The sequence below is a fragment of the Ictidomys tridecemlineatus genome, chromosome 16 (assembly GCF_052094955.1).
Source record: "Ictidomys tridecemlineatus isolate mIctTri1 chromosome 16, mIctTri1.hap1, whole genome shotgun sequence".
Lineage (NCBI taxonomy): Eukaryota > Metazoa > Chordata > Mammalia > Rodentia > Sciuridae > Ictidomys > Ictidomys tridecemlineatus.
The window spans coordinates 40,818,691-40,845,748 of NC_135492.1; the positions used below are offsets into that span (position 1 = coordinate 40,818,691).

General features: G+C 48.9%; 1 protein-coding gene across 13 annotated transcripts in view; it reads left to right on the plus strand.

Annotated features, from left to right (window-relative positions):
• Atp2b2 (ATPase plasma membrane Ca2+ transporting 2) overlaps positions 1–27,058 on the plus strand; it is a 342,527-nt gene that overhangs the window by 287,505 nt on the left and 27,964 nt on the right. For 11 of the 13 annotated variants that reach the window (XM_078033478.1, XM_078033481.1, XM_078033480.1 and 8 more), the window contains 6 exons: positions 3,320–3,361; positions 4,165–4,323; positions 7,106–7,320; positions 11,515–11,757; positions 23,636–23,877; positions 24,808–25,042. In XM_078033478.1, coding sequence (XP_077889604.1) covers positions 3,320–3,361; positions 4,165–4,323; positions 7,106–7,320; positions 11,515–11,757; positions 23,636–23,877; positions 24,808–25,042 — 1,136 coding nt within the window. The remainder of the gene's footprint in view (positions 1–3,319; positions 3,362–4,164; positions 4,324–7,105; positions 7,321–11,514; positions 11,758–23,635; positions 23,878–24,807; positions 25,043–27,058) is intronic. The other 2 variants (XM_078033489.1, XM_078033485.1) reach the window with 1 other exon arrangement.

Genomic DNA, 27,058 nt, shown 5'->3' on the forward strand with positions numbered 1-27,058 from the left:
TTGACAGGAGGACCCTTCCTGGCTGAATCTTGAGGAATGGGTATGCCCCATAAATACACTTTGGGAAACTGCTGTATGCCAGGAGGACCCAAAGTCTGGGCATCGCTTTCGAGCTTGTTAGAAATGCAGAATCTCAGGCCCCACCTCCAGACCAACACAATGAGAATCTGAATTTTAACAAACCTTTCATGCTCTAGGAAAGAGCACCATGAAAGTTTATGAGCCTTGATAAGTGAGAGAATTAACTGTAATTTTATCCCCTTCCTCTGAGCCAAATCTTGATGATGACTTAGATGTTGTAGAAAAAGTTGGGGTGCCAGCATCCCCCAACTCTACTCCCCCAAGCTCCACATCTCAAAGATAGATGTGTTCCGTGCATCCTGGAGGTGTGATTTCCTTAATTGCTTAATTTTTTATGCTTGTTCACATATGGCTATTTAATACACCACTTAGATTATTAGAAGCAGGAGTCATAACGTATAACCATTAACTCCTAACATTTATGCAGCACTTTGCAGGTGCATCCCATGAACATCACCTTAGTTGATATGGACCCATTTCACAGAGGAGGAGAGGGTGGCACAGAGAAGTGGCATTTTCCAGATCTCCTAGCTGGTGGTCTGTCTCCTCCAAATCTGTGCTCCTCTCACCTCTATCCCTCCTGATGTTCAAAGAGAATGGACTCAGAAACAGCCACATCTGGAAGAGAAGGGCCTCCGAGACCCCTCCCAGCCCCGCTCTCAGATCCTGCCACATCCCCTGAAATACAGCCCACCCTCCTGGTCCCTCATAGGACCAGAGCTGGCTGTCCCATCACAGTGCAGAGCCAGGCAGGCAAGAAGAGTCCCCAATAAGTCCCTTGTTTCTGAGAAACCAGGCCATCTGCACCAAAGCACTCCTACAATGTACTCCCTCCCTCCAACATATGCATTGGCAATTATTTTTCTAGCCATGTGATCACTGTGGCAATAAAAGAGGAAATTGCTAGCTGGGTCTAATGGGCACGCACACCGGCTAGGCATCTGATAATATGCAATTCAAATAAAGGCCCCTTCGAGCCTTCTAAAAGAGACTATTGAAGCTGAGTCCTCTGGTGCCCCTTAGCCTAGTTAGTAAAATTATTTTAAGAAATAAAAATAATTGTTGTTCATTCCTGTTTGCTCTGAAAAGTCTTCTCTCTGGTTGTTGTTTTATAAATCCAGTAGGAAGACTTTAACAATAGACCAATGGGGGCCTTTCTCTTTAAACCCCAGCCTTGCTCTGAGGGCTGGTGAGAACAGCCCAGCATGGACACTGGAACAGAACGTGACGAGCAGGGACCAGGGAAGCCAGTTCCCTCCTGTGTGTCACCTAAAAATTGGGTGCAGAAATGCTAACAAGCTAATCATGTGGTTTCAAGGTGATGCTGAGGTTACCCGTAAATGCAGGCTGCCTCTGGACATCCTTTGGCCTCGGTTTCCTCATCTGTAACATGAGATTGTTGACAGTCCCTCCCACCCCACCTTGCAGGGACTGACAAGAGATGACCCTTGCAAAAGACCTTTTAAATGGCAGAAGGCTGAACCATGCAAGTGGTTATTGAGAGAGTGAATTTTTTTTTTTTTAAGTACCGGGGATTGAACCCAGAGGCACTTTACCACTGAGCCACATCCCCTACCCTTTTTATTTTTTATTTTGAGGTAGAGTTTCACTAAGTTTCTTAGGGTCACTCTTAGTTGCCTAGGCTAACCTCGAACTTGCCTCGGCCTCCTGAGTCACTGAGATTACAGGCATATGCCGCTGTTCCCAGCTGAAGGTGACTTTTGAACACTATGGGAGGTGACTCTTGGGATAAAGGTGGAAGCCAAGGCTGGGAGATGTGAAGTCACACAGCTAGTTGGTGCCAAACCAGGGACCCTCAGGAACTCTGTCCCAGCAGCACCACCCCGATGCCCTTCCTTGGGCTCAGAGGGGCTTCAGGAAATGAGACAGCAGAGTGGAGACACGCACACATTTTGGAGCCAGCTGTCCACTGTCCTGCAGAGACGTCAGTGGGCCATCTCCCCCTCTGAGCCTCAGTTTCTCATCTGCAAATGGGTTTGTTTCAAGAGTACCCTTCATGGGGAGGCCATGGACAGGATCACATGAAATCATGGAGGCCACCCGAGCCTGATTCCTGGTGGGCGTGGCAGCAGATGCTGGCCCCCTCAGACCCCTCCCTTAGTAGCAAGGCCCAGAGGAATAAATCCAGATGAGCGGCACAGGCCAAGGGACCAGAGGGTACAGGAGAGAGGCAGCTGTTCCAGGTGAGACACAGCAGCCACCAGTGCCACCCACTTGGGCCAGGGCTGCCCTGTTTAGTGGGCGGGGATCCCCATAGTCACCCTTTCCCCTGTGCTAGGCAGCAGGCCCTGGCATGGAAGGGGCTGCCCAAGGGAACCCACTGACTCTACTTGTCCTGCCTACCGTGGCCGGAGCTGCAGAATAAAGTCCCCTTAACCAGGGGTCGTAGCTTTCCCCTCGGGAATGAGGATGCTTCATGAAGCCCCCCGACATGTTCAGGGCCCCTCAAAGACCAATGCTGGGGACTTCTTGCTCACTGTTTGCCCTGGTCATTGTCAGGAACATTGGGCTGGTTGTCATCTATGCAATAGCTTCTTAGCCCTTCAGAAAGATGAGGAAAAAGTAGAACTGTCCCCTGGAGCCAGATACAAAGGGACACAGAACTACGTACATCATCCAGACTCTGCTTATTCTAGAATCAATCCCCCCTTCTCTCTTTCTCCCTCTGTCCCTCCCTCCCTCTCTCCCCCTCCCTCTCTCCCTCCCTCCCTCTCTCCCCCTCCCTCTCTCCCTCCCTCCCTCTTTTTCTGTCTCTTTCTCCATTGTGTTTACATGTTTCCCTTCACAAGGAAACAAAAAGGTTGTAGCTGAACATTCCCCTTTGCCCCCTCCCAGCCCACAAAATACAGCTGTCAAAAAGTTATAAAAGCCTCACTGGAGGGGGGTCTGGAGTTCTCCTGCTTCCTGCCAGCAGACTCTGTCCCCTTGACTCTCAAATATGGTCCTTGAATCTATAAAACACTCAGGGCCAAGGTGATTGCAACAGAAACCCTCTCTCCTGAGTCCCCTAGAGAATCCAGAGTCACTCAGATGTGTGACAGCCCCCTGTGGCCGGCCTGGCAGCCAGCTTGCCCTGGGTCTGCGGGCCTACGCAGCACCTGAACCGCTCAGTCCTTCCTCCATCTGTGACATGAATGTCCAAGGCCTGTTACGTCTCTGTGATGACCGACATGTGCCGTCTGTTCTCTGTTGTCTGTTAAAATTCTTTGTCGTGTAGGTAAAATGCAAGATGGCAATGTGGACTCCAGCCAGAGCAAAGGTAAACCTCTGTCCCAGCCTCTGTGGTCCGCGCGGGCCCCTCCCCACCCACACCAGATTGCACCAGAGGTGGAGGCTAGTTACGAGGCCTGGTGTCCCTGGGGATGTAGCTGTGATACTCATGGTGCCAGGTGTCCCTGGGGAGAAGAGAGGACACTCCTGGGCCAGCATCTTCCCAGCCTTTGGGCTCCCGGCCCATTCCGCTGCAGACTCAAAACTGGTTCTTTGAGATCCTTACAGGTCGAAGGATGGGGTAGGTTAAGGGCTGGCCCAATCTCTGTCAAAAAAGGGCCACAGGTCCTCCATTCAGTCCCATGCTGAAGAGGCCATACTGACTGGGGACTAGGTACCTGTGCACAGAGGTTCACCCTCTTTTACCTTTTAAACGTCTTTCTCATTTTTCATTTTTGACCCTCCTGTCTGCTGGATCCTCAATATCTTAGTAGCATGCCCCAGGGGCATGCTGGGAAAGCCCAAGACTTTCTTTCCTATCTGACTATGGGAAAGACCAAGGGTCCATTTTGAGTAGGGTGTGTGGGTTGGTTCAGGCCCCAAGGGGACCCCAGTCCACTCCTGCTGGCAGCCCAGGGTAGAGCGTGTTCTCTGAGGCAGTGAGACCCCTGGCAGCCCAAGACTCCATCTGGGCTCCTGTGCCCACCATGTGGGGGCCCAGTCGGGGCAGCCAGCCCCTCCACTGGGCAGGCAGGGTGGGTGCCAGCATCCCCACCCTGAAGGCTGACCTGCGTGCGCATCTGTGTGTCTGTGTGTGTGTGTGTGCGCATGTGCGTGCTCTGCCTCCTCCAGCCAAACAGCAGGACGGGGCAGCCGCCATGGAGATGCAGCCCCTCAAGAGTGCCGAGGGTGGCGACGCAGACGACAAGAAGAAGGCCAACATGCACAAGAAGGAGAAGTCTGTGCTGCAGGGCAAGCTCACCAAACTGGCAGTGCAGATTGGCAAGGCGGGTGAGTGTGCAGCGGTGGGGGCTGAGGGACTGAAGCCACCAGTGAGACCCCAGGCTGGCCTCGGTCACCCTGAAAAAGAGGGTCCTGCCAGGTGGGTGCGGGGGGGTGGGGCACACACCCTGTAAATCCCAGGGCTCAGGAAGCTGAGGCAGGAGGACCATAAGTTCAAAGCCAGCCTCAGCAACTTAGCAAGGCCCTAAGCAGCTTGGTGAGAACCGATCTTAAACTAAATAAAAAGGACTCGGGATGTGGCTCAGGGATTAACACTCCCAGGTTCAATTCCCTGTACCAAAAAATAAATAAGAAAGAGATGGTCCTGGAAGCCCAGCCTTTCCTGCCATAGCCATCAATCTGAGTCCTGTATGCGGTAAACACTCAGCACTTAGTGAGGCAGAACAAGGAGGGTAAAACCCTGGATCGGGGCAGACGGCCTACATTGCAGTCCATCCGTGGCTGTGAGAACTGGGCCAAGTATCATCAGCTTGCTCTGAGCCTCCGTCTTCTCACCTGTAAAATGGGGTTACAGGTCATCCCCACTTGACAGGTTGCTCTGAGGATTAAAGGGAATTATGTATACAGAGGACTTAGCCCTTGGCACATGCAGTGACTCAAGAGGGATCCGATTCTGCAGAGCCTGGAGATCTAGGCAGCTCAGATTTTTATCCTGAGGACAGTGGGAGCCATGGAAGAGATTTGAGTAGGGCTGGGCAGGGACGGATTGGGGCTTTATAATGAACCACACCAGCTGCAGTGCAGAGGAAAGATTAAAGAGGCCGAGGGTATGCCAGGAGCCCGGGGAGAAGCCCATTATCTGCGCTCCAGCCAAACAAGCGGGGCTTCCCAACTGAGGTAGTGGCTGCACGTGGTGGCTGGTGACAGCCCCCTGGCCCGAGAAGCAACACAGCCTTCGCTGCCCCTCCTGGCTAAGGATACAGCCAGTGCCAAGGCTTCCCCACCTGGCTGCTCTCCTCCGTGGCTGTCTCCCTGGCTCTAATTATAGACACCACAGCAGGGGGAGGGAGGAAAATTATAGGCCCGGCTGTCTATATTTAAACTCGGGGGCCTGGTGACAGCTCCGGGCTGCTGGGAGCTTGGCTTCCCGCCCCTGTGACTGTCAGGGATAGAGCCCGGCTCTGAGGCCCCGCAGCTGGAGGTGGGGGTGGGGAATGACGGGCCCAGGGATTTCCTCTGTCCCCACCATCGCTGTCACAGGCACAAGGCTCCATGGGAAGGTGGCATTGGTTAGGGGAGGAGACTAAGAAGACAACAGCCCCATGGCCCTCAGAGTCCTCCCTCCCCTCCCTCCCTGACCTTTCACAGCCTACCTCTTGGGCTGAATTTCCTGCAAGCAGATCCGAGATGGGTGGTGAGGGATTTACCCGAGATTTTCTCATGTGGAGCCTGCAGTAAGGGGAGGAAGCCAGATGCCACTGAGATTTCTGGAACATTCCTAGTCTCCACTTGATTCCACAGGACCATGAGTCACATGACAGGGGGCCCGTCCACCTTGCAGCAGGGCCTGGGCTTTGAGACCCCCCACATCAGCCACTGGTTGGTGGGTGGGTTCACTAGAACCCAGATGGGGGCTGGTTCACTCCCATGACAAGGGGACTCCCATCGCCCCCACTGCCACTTCCCTCTGGCAAAGGCTGCAGATGTAAGCAGTCTCTGTGGCACCTGCCACAGGTGGGAGATGGGCACACTGAACTGGTGAGAGAGACCCCAGGGGATCTCGGGAGGTTGCCAACGGCATCCCTACTGCTACAGGATCTCCTATGGCCATGAACAAGACATTTCTCCTGTTGAGCCTCAGTTTCCTTTTCCTGTTGTTCCTGTGTCTGCCCAAAGGTCACCTCCTCCAGGAAGCCTTCCCTGGCTATCCTGGCTGAAACAACTTCCCCTGCCACATCACCTTCTGTCACATCAGCTTGGTTTTTCTTTGCAGCATCTCAATGATCTTGTGGACTGTGTGATCTATTTGTGGTATGCCTGTTCCTCTAGAACATCAGGTCCCCAAGGGTAGGAACGCTGTAACTGCTGTGCCTCTAGTTCGTAGCCTAGGAACTACTATGTGACTGGTATAAATGCTCAAAAGGTATTTATTTATCAATAAGTGAAGAAAGGGGCTGGGGCTGGGGCTCAGCAGTAGAGCGCTGACCTGGCATGTGTGAGGCACTGGGTTCGAGTCTCAGCACCACATATAAATAAGGGAATAAAATAAAGGTTCATTAACAGCTAAAAAAAATTTTAAAAAAATAAAATAAAATAAAGGTCTAGGGCTGGGGATGTGGCTCAAGCGGTAGCACGCTCGCCTGGCATGCGTGCGGCCCGGGTTCGATCCTCAGCACCACATACAAACAAAGATGTTTTGTCCGCTGAAAACTAAAAAATAAAGATTAAAAAATTTTTAAAAAATAAATAAAGGTCTATCAGCAACTAAGATTTTTTTTAAAAAAAATGAGGAAATAAGTGATTTCAACTTCACCTCCCTGTTTTGGCACACATTTCTGAAGCACCTGCTAAGTGTCAGGTGGGCACTGTGCTAGGCACTTTATGTGAAGGAAATCTTCATCCCCATGGTACAGAGGAAGAGACTGAGGCTCACAGAGGACCAAGGAGTTGCTCTAGGTCACAGAGCAAGGAAGGAGCAGAGCTAGGAAGTGCTTTGAGTTCTGCTAGACCCCAGGGACCTTTCAGCCAAGTGTTTAGTCCATTCCTCACTTCTCGGGGCCCCTTGGGCCCTGCCTGGAGCCTTCTGAGCAGGTATCCCCCTGTGTTGCAGGCCTGGTGATGTCGGCCATCACCGTGATCATCCTGGTGCTCTACTTCACCGTGGACACCTTCGTGGTCAACAAGAAGCCGTGGCTGCCCGAGTGCACGCCGGTCTACGTGCAGTACTTTGTCAAGTTCTTCATCATTGGTGTGACGGTGCTGGTGGTCGCTGTGCCCGAGGGACTCCCTCTGGCTGTCACCATCTCGCTGGCCTACTCCGTGAAGGTGAGCTCGGAATGCAGGACTAGTCAGCTGACATCCCCAACCGGGAGCCTGGGGAGGGGCCCGAGGGTTGGTGCTGGGGTTGGGAGATGAGCCAAGAAGCATATGGACACATCAGGGGCTCAGAGAGGATGTCTGCTGTCCCCAAAACTCAGACACCTGAGGAAGCTGGGGACAGACCCAAGAGCCCAGCCCTAGCTAAAAGGGTCTCCACTATTTAGCCCAGCCAAATGTCGCCTTGTAGGATTGCAGGATCGGGGGTCAGATCTTCACACATCTTTCAAGAGGAGTCAAAACTCTGCACTTACTATAAATTCTCCAGATCTGTCTTGACAATCAGCTCAATCCCCTAAAATAAAATAGGATTGGGAGTGTAGCTCAGTAGCAGAGTGCTTGCCTCACATGCATGAGGCTCTGGGTTCCATCCCTAGTACTGCAAAAATTAAATAAAATCCAGATATCGCTCTGAGGCCCAAACCTATCCCCCTCCCATTGAACATAGGCAGAGGTCTGGCAGCCACAGTAACAGGCCCCTCGTAGCCATAGTATTCACACAACTAACCTCAGAGGCCGCAATTTAAAAAGTGTGAGAGAGGTAAGCTGAAAACAAGGGAAGCCTAATTTAACAGAAGCCTCTTCACCTTGGATATAGACTGAGAGGTTTTAGAAGCAGTTAAATGAAGGACTCTTGCGCGGTGGATGTTCACTGGGGCAGCTCGGGTCTGGGAGCCCAGGCAGTGGTCATCCGTGGGTCCCAGACACCACAAGTCTGACCTTCTGTGGGTCACTCCAAGACTCTCACGTCCTGCTCATTTCTTCCCTTTGCTCCGGGGTTTCCCCACCTTGGAGGGCAAGGCTCTGGATTCTTTTCACCCAGTGTCCTGATGCCATGATGTCGCCCACAAGGGCAGAGGTGTGGTCGTGTTTATAAATAAGGCCCCCCAACTCCAAGAAATTGGCAGGGCTTTTGGAGGGCACAGTGAGCATCTGTTTCCAAGTTGGAATTTGGGCTGAGCTCTCCGGTGTAATTTCATCCAGAAAAGAGATCTCCAGGCTGGTGCCAGGAAGTGGCAGCTCTGTGAAATCTATACAGCCCTGATCGTTCTCTCTGTTTTAGGGTTTTCAGAGAAACTCCATCCCACAAACCAAAACCCAAACAGGTCACATGAAGATGCTCCTCGGGAGCCCGGGGACGAGAGAGGGCAATATTTACATAGCCATGAGTAGGGGCTCCACAGCCACCCCACCGAGCTGGGGATCTCCTTGTAAACTTCACAGACCCGGTTTGGAGGAACCGTGTGTCTAGACAAACTTAGGCTCCTGTGCTGTCTGCAGTTTGTATATCTGGCACCTGGTAGCTTTGGTCATCTTAGGTCATGTTACTTCTGCAGTCACTTGATAAACTTAGAGCGCCCAGCCCAGGAGAAGCAGACGATTCCTCTCTGAGCCTGGATCTGGGAGTCACCATCAAGAGCCCAGCAGTGACCACTTGCATTGGTGCTGCCTGGGAGAAACAGATGTGAGCCACATTAAATGTCCAAGTAGCCACATAAAAGTAAAACAGGAACAGGTGAAGATGACTTTAATAATGCAATTGACTTAACCCAATATATCCAAATTATTATCAGTGCAACATGTGATTGATGTAAAAATTATAAAGAGATTTCTTTTACCTATTCTTTTTTCATAGTGTCTTCAAAATGCACTGTGCTTTTTCCATGTACACTTTGGAGCTACCCTATTGGAAAGTCTCAACTTAGGGATTCTCAAGCCTAGTAGACCACCCTCTTCAGGGAGCAGATGGGTTGAGGCTCCATGGAATGATCTAGGCTGTGCGGTTAAGTCGAGCTGGGTTGAAACACCAACCTTCAACCTCACTGGTCTAATCTCTTTGTCTAGATTTCTTCAGTTACCAAAATAGATCTTCTCAGGGTTCATGGGATTCTTACACCATCAGAAAAGAAAATAAATGCAAAAGGCTCGTTGCAGAATGTAAAGTGTATTGCAAATTCCAAATGTTGGTCAACCATTCAGCATAATATTTATTGGCATTATTATCACGGGTTATAATCAGGAAAATTCAATAGCAATAATCCTATCAGTATCTAACTTAAACCTCTGGTAAAATTATTCAAATTGCACTCTTATTTACCCTTGATGTAAAAAATTATAATGAGGAGCAAGAATAAAGGAAATGAAATCTCTAGGCCCAGCCTGGCAGGGTGGCACATGCCTGTAATCCCAGTGGCTTGGGAGGCCGAGGCAGGAGGATTGCAATTCCAAAGTCAGCCTTAGCAACTTAGCAAGGCCCTAAGCAACTCATTGAGACCCTTTCTCTAAATAAAACACAAAAAGGTCCAGGGACGTGGCTTAGTGGTTAAGCACCCTCGGTTCAATCCCTGGTATCAAGAGGGGAAAAAAATCTCTAGGCACAGACTAGAACTCCATCTGACTCAGCCTCTAGCGGCTTTGCTCGCCCTTCCTTCCCAGGTGGGGTCAACTTGTCAGGGTACCTGCATGAGAAATGGTGGTTCTTTGAAAATTACTTTATTTTCATTACTTGTTTAAGAACCTAGAAGAAGCAGGGATTGAGCCAGAAAAGGGGAGGCTCTGTAAAAATAATAATATGTATAGTAGGGTTTCATTTTGTTATACATCAACATTTGTTCTTTTTAAATTTATAATAAGATGTAGCTGTTCTAGGTGGCAGTTGATGGCTCACTTTTCATTCTCCTTTTAGTATATGTTTATTTAAAAGGAATTCATAGTTTTTATGGTGCAAGTTATGTGCTCATTATAGAAAAATGAAATCTATGGATTTTATAAAAAGAAGTCAATAAAAATCTAAAATTCTATCACTGAGAGATAATGACACTCATATTTTGATATTTCTCCAAATGGTTTCCTATATCTATAAACACGTGTATGCTAAACTTATTTACCTTTGGCAAAATTGAAAAGACACTGAAAAACAGGCACCAGTAGAAGGTGATACATTTGAGAAAAATCCATAACCAAATAAGGAATAATTATTTATGCTCAGTTAAGAGTAAAATATTTGAAGTAATCAAGAGAGACCCAACCTTAATTTTTTTTATTTTTTCTTTTTACTTTTTTCTTTTTTGCATTACAATTCTTAATACACCTTTATACCACAATTTATCATGTCTCTGTATATAAGGTATGTTGGCACCGAATTCACATCTTCATATCTGTATTTTATATAATGATGAGAGTCTCCTTCCACCATCCATGCTATTCCCCTTTTTCCTTTCCCTTCCATCCCTATTTCCTATCTAGGGGTAATTTTCCTCCCATGCTCTCCTTCCCAACCCCATTTTGAGTCACCTCCCTTATATCAGAGAAGTCATTCAGCATTTGTTTTGGGGGGATTGGCTAACTTCACTTAGCATAATCTTCTCTAATGCCATCCACTTCCCTGCAAATGCCATGATCTTATTATTTTTTATTGATGAGTAATGTTCCGTTGTGTATAAATGCCCCATTTTTTTATCCATTCATCCACTGGAGGACATCTAGGTTGGCTCCACAGTTTAGCTATTGTGAATTGTGCTGCTATAAACATTGATGTGGCTGTGTCTCTGTAGTATGCTGTTTTTAGGTCCTTTGGGTATAGTCTAAGAAGAGGAATAGCTGGGTCAAATGGTGGTTCCATTCCCAGATTTCCAAGGAATCTCCATACTGCTTTCCAAATTGGCTGCACCAATTTGCAGTCCCACCAGCAATGTATGAGTGTGCCTTTTTCTCCTGCATCCTCGCCAGCACTTGTTGTTGTTTGTCTTCGTAATGGCTGCCACTCTTACTGGAGTGAGATGGTATCTTAGCGTAGTTTTAATTTGCATTTCTCTGATTGCTAGAGATGATGAGCATTTTTTCATATATTTTTCCACCTTTTTTTTCTATAGACGATGTAGATTACTTCTGTATCTTGAGGTAAAAAAATTAAGTAATCTTTTAAATGGTTCAAATGATAAAAGAGAAAGAAAAGGGCCATAACAGTCAAAAGAAGTCCAGGTGTAAGAGGCCTTTATAACCAAGATCTCTGACGTGCAGAGGGTAAAGGGAAACCGAGGCTCAGCCTCAGTTACTCCATATCACCCAGGGCTCCCCCCCAGGCACCCCATCTCCCCCATCTTCCCTCCTCACCATCGCCCTTTTATCTGCCCTTTCTCCCAGAAAATGATGAAGGACAACAACCTAGTGCGCCACCTGGACGCCTGTGAGACCATGGGCAACGCCACGGCCATCTGCTCGGACAAGACAGGCACTCTGACCACCAATCGCATGACGGTGGTGCAGGCCTACGTCGGTGACGTCCACTACAAGGAGATCCCGGATCCCAGCTCCATCAACACCAAGACCATGGAGCTGCTGGTCAACGCCATCGCCATCAACAGCGCCTACACCACCAAGATTCTGGTAAGTGGGCACCTGTGGCATCTTCCGCTAGGGGCGCATCGTCCATGAGATGACGTAGAGGTACCTGAGGCCTTGGCTAGGGAGCGAATCCGTCCATGAGGCAACACAGAAGTACTGGGCAGATTGAAGGATGGCATTGTCGTTCTCAACTCCTGCTGATGCATTCCCGGGTGATCAGATAATAAGCAATTCATTTCTGTTTGATTTGATATTCTTCTAACTTTAATGTCTGTGTGATCAAACAGAAAAGATTGTTAATTATTACCATTGATTATTTTTTTAAATCCTGCCATTGATCCCCTTGCCAAAATGTTTCTATTAATTAGTTTATGCTATGTAACAAAACAAAATATTTCAAGCCAGACATGGTGGTGCACCCCTGTAATCCCTCTGACTCCAGAGGCTGAGCCAGGAGGATTGAGAGTTCAAGGCCAGCCTCAGCAATTTAGATCCTAAGCAACTTAGTGACACCCTGTCTCAAAAAACTTTTTAAAAAGGCTGGGAATGTGGCACAGTAGGTAAGCACCCCTTGGTTCAAAAACACACACACACACACACACACACACATTTCAGAATTTAGTAACACAAAATGAAACTGCAGTCCACCCTCTATGTCTATGGATTCCGTATGCTGATTCCATCAACTGTGGGTAAAAAATATGCAGAAAAAAGTCTAGTTAGGACTAGAATTGTTGCATCTGTACAGCACTATATGGACTTTTTCCTTGTCATTATTTCCTAAACAATACACTAAAAGAACTCTTTACATGTAATATTTAGATTAGTATTATAAGTCAGCTAGAGACAAGTTAAAAAGTATGGGAGAGGATTGTGTGGGTTCTGTGTAAATGCTGTGCCATTCTATTTAAGGGGCTGAGCATCCAAAGACGTTGGTATCTGCTGTGGGTCCTGGAACCAATCCCCCACAGGGACTAAGAGCTGGCTCTATGTAGCTAGCAATCCTGCAGTTCAGTGGTTCTGGCTGTGCTCAGCAAGGTGGTTCTTCCAGTCTCAGCTGGGCTCCCTCAAGCATCTGCAGAGCTTCAAGTGGCCAGCTCTGCTGATCTTGGCAGGACCATTGGCTGATCTGGCCTGGCCTCCTCTAGGTTACCTCTGCTCTGCCGTGTAGTCTCACCTCCTCTGGCAGGCTAGTCTGGGCTTATTCACATGGTGACAACAGGGTTCTTAGAACTGAGGTGTTCAGGGTCTCTTGAGAACTGGGCTGTAAACTGTCACTTTGACACATCCTGTTGAGCAGTGCAAGTTGGGAGGCCAGCCCAGATTCACAGAGTGAATTAGAGATTCTGCCTCTGGCTGAGAGGTGCTGCTTAGGACATGGATTCATAGAAGGGAAAAAACTGTGGCCATTTTTATAAACAATCTGCCACCAATAATATCACTGTTGTTAATAAGAGTAATAAAATTATTTATTTTGATGAAAAAAAATCACTTTAAGCAGCTCATGAGACCTTGTCTCTAAATAAAATACAAAATAGGGCTGGGGAGGGGGCTCAGTGGTCAAGTGTCCCTGAGTTCAATCCTTGGTATCAAAAACTAAAATAAAATAAGATAAAATAACAATCATCTTACTCTCTCAGCTATGCTACTTAGTCTCATCATGCTGTGATGCCTTTTGGGTTTAGAAACACAAGTTGCCTCTTGGTAATTAACCAGCGTTTGGACTATGGACGAGAAGCCCAGAGTTCATTCATCCAGATGGCCACGGGCACCCAGATGCAGGGCATTTCTGCTTCATGGGCATCGGGGTGAATCGGCAGAGCTTTCTGCTTCCCCTCCACATGTGCCCGAGCCCTGACCTTCCCCTTCAGCCGGGAGCCAGCTGCAGCCTTCATAATCCGGTGGGATTTGTGGGAGCCGCCAAGTTGGGGAGTCAGCAGCATGAGTCAGCAGCGAGGGACTGGGGGTTGCTGTGGGGATAAGAAGGCGGCTCCGGCGCTCTGCCTCTCACGGCCACCCCCATCACTCTGGAGCTGCAGGCCAAGAGAGGCAGAATCCACAGAGGGGAAAGTAGGTCGGAGAACGTGTGCAGACGGGTGACAGAGAACCCTGCGGGTGATGCCAGAGATGACATTTTTGTCTCCTTTCTCCCCTGATTTGGGAATCAAGAGAGATCAGCGATGCTTTATTTGGTTCCCCCCGGCCTTCCTAAAATAACCGCCACGCTGTGAATGAGTTTGTCCTGCAGATGTGGCAGAGAGGGGAGCGGCGATTCCCAGAACAGGCTTCCAGCCATGGGGGCAGCCATGTGGGCAAAGCCCTGTGCGGTGGGCTTGGATTGAGACGTAGATTATTCAGTTTACAGTAAGGAAGTCCCTGGATCAATCAGGAGAGCTGCTGAAACCTCTCCAAGGTGTTAAATCTCAGATGGTCTCGGGAATAGCGGTGGCAAAGCTAGAATCTCACTTCCAGATATTGGTGGACTGAGGCTGTGTCCAGGTGGCACAAGAGACCAAGGGTCAGTGAGTCCACCTGGGGAGAAGGTGCAGCTGCTTAAGCTTGGGGCCAGGCCAGAGACCTGGAAATCGGGGTCCTTGGTTTGTAATCCAGTAGTCACATAGGTCTCCTGCTGCTATACCTTGAACTCTGGGATCCTAGGACTCCTGTGCCTGTATTTCTGGCTCTTTCCTGAAAGTATCATGGCCACATGATTCTTTTTGTTGACAGCCATCAGTGTGGGAGGGACAGTAGAGCCTCTGGTATGAGCAGACAGTGGTCAAGACTCCTACTCTGGAGCCAGACAGCCTGGGTTCAAACCTCTCGCTAGCTTGAATCCAAACAAGTTACTTAACTTCTCGGTGCCTTAGTTTCTTGGGTAAAATAATAGGATTATTGTGAGGAGCAAATCAGTAAGTGGGACGAGCTGAGCACCACACCTGGCACATAATTAGCATACAGGATGACTGGGTGGTTATTCAGCAATAAAATTATAGGAGGATTCCATTTGGCAATGCAGAGACCAGCAAGTAAGTAAATTACAGCAGAGGCATCAGGGTAGAGAGGGAAAAGGATCTTGTCCAAAGTCAATTAGCAGCAAAGTCAACCTCTGGCCACCTTATAGCCAGCTGTTGAGTCCAGGGGCCCAGCCAGATTCTTAGTCATTGAAACCAATCCCACAACACCATTAGACTGTGGTGGTCTTGGGAACGAGGGCTGGAGTTCAGGGTAAGTTTCCCACCCAGGCCCTGCCAACTAGGCCATGGAACACAGGGGCTCTCGGGGACCACCCTTTCTTCATCCTGTAGAAGACAGTAAAAAGGCTAAGGCAGCTTGGTCCAGGGTAGAAGTCCAGGCATCTCCCAACCAGGATGGGAAATCTAGACTGCAGGACGCCCTGAATCCATGCAAGAGGAGGTGGGCAGGAAGGAGGAGCCGTGCCCTTCACTCTCACGACTCATCTGCTCCCGTGCAAAAATGGACCTGGCCAAGGAAAATGAGACCCTGGTGACAGCCGGGCTCCCACACACCGTGTCTTCCCCTTCCTGAGGACAACAATCCTCTGTCTCTTCTCACCATCTGATGCAAGCAATGAGGTCTTTTTCTTTTTTTTTTTTTTAAGAGAGAGAGAGAGAATTTTTTTAATATTGATTTTTTAGTTTTCGGTGGACGCGACATCTTTATTTTATTTTTTATGTAGTGCTGAGGATCGAACCCAGTGCCCCGTGCGTGCTGGGCAAGAGCGCTACCACTTGAGCCACATCCCCAGCCCAGCTGTGGGGTCTTTGAGAACGAGAGACACAGTTGAGTCTTCTCTAGTCCCCTCAGCATAGGCCTTTGGGAAATAGTGGGTGGATGGGCTGGTAAGTGAATTGGTTGATCCATAAATAGATAAATAATCAATGAGAGGACAGGAAGGCAGAGAGAGGGAGGAACAGATGGGCAGATGAATGGAAGGTGGAGGGTGAGTAGGTAGATGGGTGTGTGTCGGGGTAGATGAGTGAATGGGTGACTATGAATTAATAGGGGTCTCTGTGACCTCTTCCTGTGACAGCCAGAGGTTCCATGTTCCTTGGCCAACACCAGGGCTTTGTCAACCCCTCCAACTTACCAAGCTGACTCTGCAGTTTCCCTCAGTCATCCAGGCTGTGCTGGTTGAACCAGAGAGCTCCTAATTGGCTGATGCCTTTCTTCTTTCAAACATGAACAAATTACATGCGTATTTGCAAGGGTGGGTAAAGAACCCAGGGGTTCCCTATCATTAAGCTACATCCCCAGCACTTTTTATTTTTTAATTCTGAGACAGGGTCTCTCGCTAAGCTGCAGAGGCTGGCTTCAAACTTGCAATCCTCCTGCCTCAGCCTCCAGAGCTGCTAAGATTACAGGCGTGTGCTACCAGCCAGCAGTGGCACCTAGAGGAGGCTAATGAAGGCAGAGTACCCAGGACAGTGCAACAAGCCCTCCGTCCATATCAGTTATTACTCTCATTACCACCATGATTCTTTCTGAGCCTCTGCAGTTGGCTTTGCCGGTCAGTCTCGCTTGACCCTACACATCCCTTTCATCCCATCAGGCCAAACAGGACCACTCCCATGTTGCAGCTAGGAAAACTGAGCTTCAGAAACCTCAAGTAACCTGCCATGGTCACTCCTGAAGACCAGGGATGAAGCTGAGTCCAGAAAATTCCAGAGAAGTTCTCCATGGTGGTCAGGGAGGAGGGCCATTCCAGGCAGGCCCAGAGAACTTAAAATTCATGGCTTATTCAGAAAACATGGTGGTGTGTGGCCCGGGCATTTCTTTGAGGGCCAGAATAATGCAAAATTAGTCTGAAGGGTGAGGCAAAGCTCAGTGGTAGTAAATAAGTCCCCAGTAGTCTTTCTCCTCACGGGACCCAAAAGAATCACTCAAAACACAGGTGAGGCGGGTACAAGGGCCAAGGTTGTAGGAATGGTGGCCAGAAAAGGAGGCCCCAGGAGGCCAGCCTCAGCCCCATGCCCATCCCTTCTGAGATGGTAGGTGGCGGGGCTCTTTCCACTCTTATTTCTAATCATTAGGGACTTCCCTTGCCCCCAGGGGAAGCTACATGAGTCTTCTTTTTGTCAAAAATTGCTTCCCTGCTTCAGAAATCCTGGCACACCCTGACATTTGCTTTGTGGCCTCCAACTCTTTGTACGTTAAGACTTTCTCCTGGCTGCTTCTTGTCTCCCTGTCAACGTGCCACTCTCTTTCTGAGCCACAGCTGAGCTTTCGATGGAAATAGCTCTTTCCTCACACTCCCGAGGCACTGAGCTTTCTTGGGAAAATGATCTCCTTCTCTGCCCACGTTTCGCCTGCATATCAACCACCCGAGCAGGCTTGAGTTTTGTATCTTACGAGGCCTCTTATAAAGTCAGGTGACTCTCCAGGTGACATTTGAATTATTAAACTGCAGATGGATGCATGCGGAGCTGAATTGATAAAAGAGGGTGTCAAGCATCTAAAATCATAAACTGTGGGGAGAGAAACTGATCTCCCTGGAGCCCCCAAAGTGATTAGGAAGGAAGGATTGCCCTGGAACAGTGTGGTTTTCCTGAACAGATAAGCCAACTTCTTCTAGTTAGAATCTAGATTTCAGGTGCAGTGGCACAGGCCTGAAATCCCAGCCACTCAGGAGACTAAGGCAGGAGGATTGCAAGGTCGAAGCCAGACTCGGAAACTTAGCAAGACCCTCAGCAACTTAGTAAGACCCTGTCTCAAAAGCAAGAAGGACTGATGATGTAGCTCAGTGGTAGCACACCCCAGGTTCAATCCCCAGTACCTAAAAACAAATAAACTAAAAATGAAACCCCAGATGCCTAGCCCCAGGAACCCCCAAACAGCAGGAAGAATCTGCTGGATTGTATTTTCAGTAAACATTAGAACCTGGACAGAGGATGAGAAGGGCCAAGTATAGGAAAAGGGGAAGTGACTGAGGAGCAGAGAGACCGCCCCAAACCCAGGGCTCCAGGCTTCAACTCAGGGCTCAACCTAACATTCAAATGAGCCTCCAAGTCCCCCAAGTCAGGCTGTGCTCTGCAGCTGGCCTCCTGACAAGACAGAGGGGCCAGAGGGTGTGGAAGGCTCTGAAAGGGACTTTGAAAGACATGAGATGGGGGTTGAAGTGAGGGTCTAGTTCTGGTAGGTGAAATGCCAGGGACCAGTTTTGCAGTTCCTATCTCTGGGATAGTAACTTAAAGTGACTTAAAGCAAATCATCCCTGGTGGAATGAAGCCCAACTCTTAATGGAGCTGTTAATCCCTCCCCGTTTGCCTGCTCTTTCTCTCTCTCTGTCTCTCTCACACTGACACACACACATGCACATGCGCACACATCACAAATACCACCCATCACAAAGCACCCGTGAGCTTGGAAAGGTCTCCAAAGAGTTTACTTTCCAAAGATCTCTCCGCATAGCTGGGGGATTCTGTCACCCTGGACACCCACATCTGCCTTTGCAGCTTCCAGGGAAGGTCCTGTGGCTTGCTGGCCTGGCTTGGCCACCTCACTCTCCTCAGACCTGGCACCTGAGAAGCTCTCCAGCAGAGGTAGTCCCTTAGTTGACAGTTCTGGAGCCCAATTTTGCCTAAATTCCTTTCCATCTGGTGAGTGGCAGCCCAGACGTAGACATAAAACGATTTGTCAGTTTATTTGACACTTATTGGATGGCTCCCCACCATCCCGTGCTAGAGGTGTGTGCAGAGAGGAGCAGGGCACACTGCCCTGCGCCCCCAGGGCTCTTCAGTGGCCCCTCCACTTTGCTATTAGCCAGTGGTCTCCAGTGCTGGAGGGGAGAGGCAGATGCTGTCGGGGAGCATGCGCTGTGGGGAGCAGACCAGGGAACCACCTGGGTCCTGGCTCAGCTGCTTCTTACCAGCACCACCTCGTCCTGCTCAATGTGCATAACTGTGGAATGAGCTGTGGAGGTGCAATGAGGGGACGCATGTGAAGAGCTCAGGGAAGCAATGAGCACAGAGCAGGCATTCGGAGAGCTGGTCATGGCTACCGTTGAGGTGGGGCTGGTGGTTAGTCTGGCATCGAGAGAGGCTTCACTTCCAAGGTCCGTCCTCGCATCGCAGCTTATCATGCCATGGGGTTCCCTATTGTGTTTGTCAGCTTTCTGTCCCTGTAACAAATATCTGAGGTAAGTTGGCTTATTTAAAAAAAAAAAAAAAGGAATGGGGTTTGGCTTACAGTTTTGGAGCCTCCAGATTATGATTCATGAACACCATTGCTTTGGGCTTGTGGAAGCCCATCATGGTGGCTCCTGGGGGAGCAAGACTGCAGGCTCACAACCAGGAAGTGAGAGAGAAAGAAGAAGAGACTGAGGTCCCAATATTTAAGAGCTCGCTCCTCTAGGCCCCAGTTCTTAAAGTCCCCTCCAGAGTCCAATAGCACCAAGCTGGGGACCAGGCCTTTATCCTATGGGCCTTTAGGGGACATGTAAGATTCAAACTGTAGCAATTAATCATGGAATTTCTTTTGATTTTTTTTCCTTCTTAATAGTGGTCAAATACACATACCATAAAATTGACCATTTTTAAATGTATATTTTAGTAGCATTCAGTACCTTGACACTGTGCCACAAACATCACCACCACCCATCCAGAGAATTCTCATCCTGCAAAACTGAAATTCTGTACCACATTAAACTCTTCCTTCCCAATCCCCACTCCCCTCAGTGCCTGGGGAGCACTCTGCTTTCTATGAATTCAGCCCCTCTTAGTCCCTCATATAAGTTGATCCATACAGTATTTGTCTTTCGGTAACTGGCATTTTTCCCTTTAGCATGTCCTTAAGGTCCACCCATATGGTACCATGTGTCAGAATTTCCTTCCTTTGTAAGACTGAATGATTCTCCATAGCACAGATAGGCCACATCTTATTTACCTTTCGTCCATCAGTGGACACACACATAGCTTCTACCTCTTAGCTACTGTGAATACCACCACTGTGAACATGGGTATGCGAATATGTCTTTAAGTCTCTATTTTCAGTTATTTGGGGTGTGTACCTAGGATTTGGACTTGGAAATTAACTTTTTAAGGAATTGCCATACTGTTTTCCACAGCATCTGCACCACTTTACATTCCTACCAGCCATGCACAAGAGTTCCCGTTCCATCTCATTCTTGCCAACACTTGTTATTTCCTGGGATTTTTTTATTGGTGGTGTTTTTTTTTTAATTTTTTAGTTTTAGGTGGACACAATATCTTTATTTTATTTTTATGTGGTGCTGAGAATCTAACCCAGTGCCTCACACATGCTAGGCGAGCGTGCTAACCACTTGAGCCACATCCCCAGCCCCTGTTGGTAGTGTTTTTAATAATACTTATCTTAATGGATACAAGGTGATACATGCTTTGGATTTTTTAATAATCTCATTTTTTGCAGATATTATTTACAATTTGGATCATGTATATTTATAGTTTGTTATTTATAATTCATCATCATTCATTGATTTTTATCTGTTTCACTCCCAAACATCCAGCATTCCAAATCAGAAGCATGACTTGTCCCAAGTTACGCCCATGGCTGCACCTCGCACTCCCAAAGGGCTCAACAGCCGAGCAGGGAAATGTACCAGATAAAGCTTTGAAGGGACAGCCCCGGGCCCCAGCCCTCAGTGAGACTGTGACCTAGAGCAGGTCACTTCCCTCCTGGGCTATTTCCTGTCCCTAGAAACAGGAACACTACCAACACCTTAACTCCTTTGCAGAGTTGGAGTCCTGGAGCTAATAAGGCTCTTGGAATTTTTACAGCAAGAGCGAAACCTCTGAGCTTGTCAGGATAAAAAATGCAGAAAGAGAAAAGGGGAGGGTGCACGCTTCTTAGTAACGCGTGTAGGCGATTTCAGAGCTCAAGTTCATGGAAACAAATTGAATTACGGAGGAGGCAGCGCTTGCTATTTGTAACCATGGATTGTTTGAAATCCTTTTAGAGGAAAATTAAAATATTTCACAGAGGGTAATAAAATGTTGGGTGTTTTGCAGGCATGACTGCTCAGCTCTCTTGGGCAAATAAGTAATTAGGCATTTTTATTTAAGTCCTTGGAGTCGTCATTTTCTTTCATTAGTGGAGAGGGGAGAAAAAAAAAACGGTTGTGGAACATACATAAAACTCTGGAAATCACCAGAAAGTTAATTATAAAATTGTATTTTATATATATTACACTAGAGCCTAACAACATATTGTGGAAACAAAAAAGAAGCTTTTAGAATTTATTTTCCTAATGCCAGAAATGGGAAGTCATATCAAAGATTTCTCTGCTTCCAAGTGAAATCTCATCATGGAGCATAGAGAGGGCAACTCTGCAAGGTGCTTGATGTAGTCATGGGACCTGGGAAGATGTTCTGAGCCTTGTCCCCTTCCCTGGTCCCCAAGTCACCTGCTGACGGACCTTCTCCCCTCCACCATCCCTCACCAAAGTCTACTTTAAGGAAAGCTTTGATTTCTCTCTCGGAAACCATCTGCTCCTACCCATTCCATTTCACAGATGGAGAAACTGAGAACACGTTTAGGTTCTAAGTCTCTTTCCTTCCTGGGTCTCAGGACCACTGTGTGTGTCAATAATTGTGTCTCCATGTGACTGGGACCTGCCTCCTGGGCCTGAACCTTAACTGCAGAAGGGGAGAATAGGCCCAGGACATAACTGACGATGGAGGGTCCCTACAAAGCTGGCATCTTCTTGAATCCCTGTTCTTCCTGCCCACCCTGCTCTTTTGAGCAATCTCAAGGAAGCTGAGGACCAGCATGCAAGGCCGATCTGAGACCCATGAAATGTCACTACTGGGACGGAGGAGGACAGGCATGTTTCTTGCTATTTGTCCCTCTTTAATAGCTCTCTGGTTTTGATTTTTTTATCTCTGGTGGCTTTTCCTGCTCCCCAAGCCACCTCCACCTGAGTGACTGCATATTAATGTCAAGTGCTTTGTGTGGGTGTGCACATGTGTGGGGGCACCCAAGGGAGTGGATCATACCTGCAGATCTTCCCTTCCCACCGCAAGGGGCTAGTGCCCCCTTAGTGCCCCTGTGGAGCACCTTGCCTTGACCTGCAAACATGCGAAGACTGGGCTGCCTTGAGCCATTCAAGCAGTTGGCAAGCACCTACTGTGTGCTGGGCTCTGCAGTACCCCTGAGAACCCAGAGAGGAATAGAACACAAGAGATAGTCCCCCAGAGGCAATCTTCAAATACAAGATGTTTGAGTTGATCCTTAAAACATGAGTGGGACTGTGCCCAGCAGGAAAGGGAGAAGGACCCACCCAGAATAACAGTGGAGGCCGAAATCAGGTGAGGGTAAGGGTGCTGGGGGAGAGAGGCAGCCCTTGTTTTACTGAGAATCTCTGCAGCAAATGTTGCTGGCACAGGGCCAAGATGTAGCAAGTGCTGAAGAACAAGCGAGAAGAATAAAGGGAGGGACCAAAAGGGATAAGTCAATCAATCGCACCCTATTCGTATAATGAAATCTACGCAACAGGTTAAAAAGAACAAACTAGAACCAAAACACATAGAATCTCACAAATGGAATGTGGAGTGAGTAGAGCAAGTTACAGAAGAATGTGTACAGTCCCCAGGTCTGAAGTGCTCAACGTGCAAAAGAGTCCTACCTGGATAGACATTAGGTTAAATGGCCTCATGAAATTGCCACCTTTGGGCCATTTTTGACATGCAGAACTAGCCATTTCACTTGGCTCAACCTGAGTCGAAATCACAAGAGATGACCCATCCATCCACACGGTGGGACACTACTTAGCTGATGAAGAGAATAAATCATGGCCACATGGAACAGCTTGTCTGGATCTCAAGGAGATTATGCTGAGTGGACAAAGCCAATCTCCCAAATTAACCTACTGTGCGACTCCCTGTATCAATGCCTCCAATGACAGAAGCAGGCTGGTGGAGTAACTCAGTGGTAGCGCACCTGCTTAGCATGCCCGGGACCCCGAGTTCACTTCCTAGCACCACAATAAGGGGGGGGGGGATAACAAAAGGGTAGAGATAGATTATTGATGGCCAGGGCCAGGGAGGAGTTGATTGTGGCCACCAGGGAGTAGCAGGGGGCCCCTTGCGGTGAACTGTCCTATATCTTGACATTGGTGGTAATCATGGGAATTCAGGCATGATGCCATTGTGAAGAACTAAATGCACACGTGCACACACAGTGGAAGAGAAGCTGGTGAGATCTGAATAAGGCCAGTTTGATGGTGTTTGTGACACTGTACTTTGATGAAGCAAGAAGTTAACTTTGGGGGAAATTGGACAAAGGGGATATATGAGAGCTCTCTGTATTATTTCTTACTGCATGTGAATCCACAGTTATCTAAGAATAACACATACATGGCAACAACTAAAGCCAAATTTAACATAAAGGTTAATTCTGGGTCGAGGGTGAAGTGAGCAGATGAGAAGAGATATACAGAGGGGATTCAACTTTTCTTTGAGATGTTTTGCTTCTTCAGAAAGAAAATTTGGGGGTTGGGGTTGTGGCTCAGCAGTAGAGCGCTCGCCTAGCACTTTCGAGGCCCTGGGTTCGATCCTCAGCACCACAGAAAAATAAATAAATAAAATAAAGGTATTGTGTCCAACTACAACTAAAAAATAAATATTAAAAAAAAAGAAAGAAAATTTTGAAGCAAATATGGCACAATGTCAAGATTCTACAAAGTAGGGTGGTAGGTACACAACTGTTTCTATCATTATCTTCTTTTATGCTTGAAATAATTCATAGTTATTTGAAATAATTTATATAATTATTAAAAGCTGTCTTGCTTCATGATTTGCATCTGGAGTCAGGACTCCATCTGGGACGCAGTGGCTTACGTCCCAGGCCAGATGCAAAGGGTGGACCCAGGGCTCCCCGGGGTTGGGCCCTGCCTTGTATGAGCCGCACCTGCCTCTCTCCACAGCCCCCGGAGAAGGAGGGTGGCCTGCCTCGGCAGGTGGGTAACAAAACAGAATGCGGCCTGCTGGGCTTTGTGCTGGATCTGAAGCAGGACTATGAGCCTGTGCGCAGCCAGATGCCGGAGGAGAAGCTATATAAGGTGTACACCTTCAACTCCGTGCGCAAGTCCATGAGCACCGTCATCAAGATGCCCGACGAGAGCTTCCGCATGTACAGCAAGGGTGCTTCTGAGATCGTGCTCAAAAAGTAAGTGGCCAGCAGGGTGCCGGCTGAGGGCCGAGCTGGAGGAGGGGGTTGGGGGCCTCTGGGCCATGCAATGCCAGCATCGTCCATGCTGGACCTAGCAGCACCCCTGGACTGGAGAGTCCATCTAGCACCAGGTCACACAGCAAGACTCACCCCTTGCCCACCACTTTTTTAACTATATCCTCTTAAAAATATCTACAGATAAGAGTCTTCCCTGCCTTCTGAGAGACTGGATCCTCAGGATGTTCTACCCACAGTCACACTTCTTAATTTTGCTTCCCTTCTCATAGGCCTGGTTGGTGGTAGTTATTTGGTTTTCATCAGGCAAGTTCCTCTGACTCTGTGTGCCAGAGATAAACCTGGGGAACTAAGCAGGTCACTGTCCTCTGTGGGCCTCAGTTTCCTGGCTCGTACATTGAAGGGATTGATCTAGCCCGATGGTTCTCAGCGCCAGCAGCCCCATGCAAATCACCCCAGGGAGATTTTTTTAAAAACCATTGATCATTGGACTTACCCCAGATAACTTGAATTGGAGACCCGAGGGCAGGATGCACACGTGGGTATTTGTTAAATGCTCCCCCAGTTGATCCTAGTACACAAGTGGGGCCAAAAACTGCTAGCCGAGGTTTGATGGCCTTTGGAAACCATTTTTTTAATTTCTCAAGTGAAACCTTGTAGATAACACATATAACTGACCAAAGCAGGGTTGCTCTTGCTGAATGGCCTTGGGCAGATATTTTAAGGTCACCTGGTTTTACCCTACCTCAGACCTGGGCGCTTGTGGGTGCACCTAGTCCTGAGGCATTATGGGAGATGGACCGGGTGGGCCTTGCCTGAACTCTGTGGCCAGTTGGACATCCCCAGTGGGCAGGGGAACACCCCTTGGGCCCTTGGCTGGGCCTTATTCACCTGCCTTTCACTCTCCCCCAGGTGCTGCAAAATCCTCAGTGGGGCAGGTGAGCCCCGGGTCTTCCGGCCCCGAGACAGGGACGAGATGGTGAAGAAGGTGATCGAGCCCATGGCCTGCGACGGGCTCCGCACCATCTGTGTGGCCTACCGTGACTTCCCCAGCAGCCCCGAGCCCGACTGGGACAACGAGAATGACATCCTCAATGACCTCACCTGCATCTGTGTGGTGGGCATCGAGGACCCCGTTCGGCCTGAGGTAAGGTCCTGGTGCTCTGCTGCGGGGCCTGTCCTCCCCGCCGCCAGGTGCCCTTCCCTCTGTCCCCCCCCCCCAGGGACAGGTGTGGGGAGTTCCCTGCCTTAGAAGCCTTTTACCTCACAGGAACCAGGAGCTCTGGTAACAAGCCCCTCGGCCCAGGTTCCAGGCCTGGGCAAAGGACACACCCAATGACAAGGGCCGTTGCTCTCTCAGGAGAACACCAAGTGCCGTGTCCCCATCAGTACTTACACTTCTCTCTGTCCAGGTGCAGTTTAGCAATCACCATCCCCTGGCCAGCTTGCCTGGTAACCCCTCTGACATTCAGAGGAACAGAGCTCGCACAAGTCACGGTGTCATGTAATTCGTGGGACCTCCAGGAGCCAAATCCGATGCAATCACACAAGAGTCTCTATTGCAAGCTCGAGCCTGGACTCACAGCGGTCCCAGGGAGTGAGCCCCAGTCCTTTGTTCAGTGAGATCTTATAGGTTTTTGGGGATACTCTATGCGTCACAACATCACACAGCAAATCATTCCACACCGCGGGAAAGTCAAACAACAACTCTTAACACTGGTTAGTGCATTCCCTGGCGGGAACAAGTTGGGTAGGGGTGATTGGTTAGTACAAGAGGGGGACTCGTTTGAACTGATTGGTTTAAGCCATGAGGGGTGTATGTCTAAACTACATGGTTTCCCAACATGTTATCAACCACCATAAACTACTGGGGGGTCATCTGGCATCCCAGGTATTTTCCCTGTCTCATGCTGATTGGTGGTTGCTAGGGGGTTGCTATGGGTCCTCACCTAGCCTGACTGAGTCAGGGACACTTGGCTCTGCAGATCTCTCCTGTTATTTGCAAACAACTCAGCAGGGTGGGTATGTGCCTAGGAGTGCTCTGTGGGTTTTTCCAAGGACAAGGGCCACGCCCCCTTCCTTGGACAGGCTTTGCTCTGAGGTTGAGGCTGGTTTCTCAAAAATGGAGTCCCATCAGTTTCTCAGTGTCAGGTCACACTCTCCAGGAGGTGGGCAGAGGTGACAGCACCTTCCTCACATGGATGGAGGTGGTGATTGTGGAAGAGCCCCTAACAGGTACTCAGCACACAGTAGGTCTTCAGTCTCCTTTAGCTGAATCTGTATCCTGCAGAGAGAAGGACAAGAATCCTGAGCTGGAGTGTGGCGGGAGGAAGGGAGGAGGATAGACTGCCCAGTGTGGAGTGTGCCAGCAGGGACAGCCTCCGTGTCCCCTCCTGCCCTGACACCATGTTCTGGCCAGTCCCTGTTCTCTCAGAGCCTCAGTTTCCCCTCTTTAAAGGGAAACAGGGTAGAATTTTTGTCCTCCAAGTTCTTGGGCCTGATGCCGTAAGATTCTACATTCCACTCAGGCATCAGGGAGAGGAATCAAAGAGTGAATGAACTCTGGCATGGGACGGACCAGGATCCTGAGTGCCAGAATTGCTGGCTGTGAGGCATTGGGCCAGTTACATAAGCTCTCTGATTCTTATCTGCAGACTTCGGATAATAATATCCTCCCCGATGTGTACACACACACACACACACACACACACACACACACATCCTGGGATATTGTGAAGGGTCTGATCGTACCATTTTGAATGAACAAAAGCAGAGTGTTGGTATGAGGTAGATGGCCCCAAAATGAAGGTCCCCTTTCTTCCCGCCTTCCCCATAGATTCTGGATCCAATGACACATTGTGTCCCCTAACCCACAGCTGAGCCTTCAGGAGGTGCTCGATAAAGATTTGTAGAATGAATGAGAATGAATGGACTTGAACTCCACTCTTCCAACACCGTATCTAGTGCTCAAGTCTCTCTCTCTCTCTGTCTCTCTCCCTCCCTCCTCTTGTCACACACACAAATGGGTCTCACTGTGGCCCCCTCATCCTACCCCGATCCTAAAACAGCAAAGACAATCAGCACCCTGGAGCTTGGCGCTTGGCACCAGAGCCCGCGTGTGTTTTTCTGTAGACCGCAGCCCTCCCGGGTACACAGGCCGTTT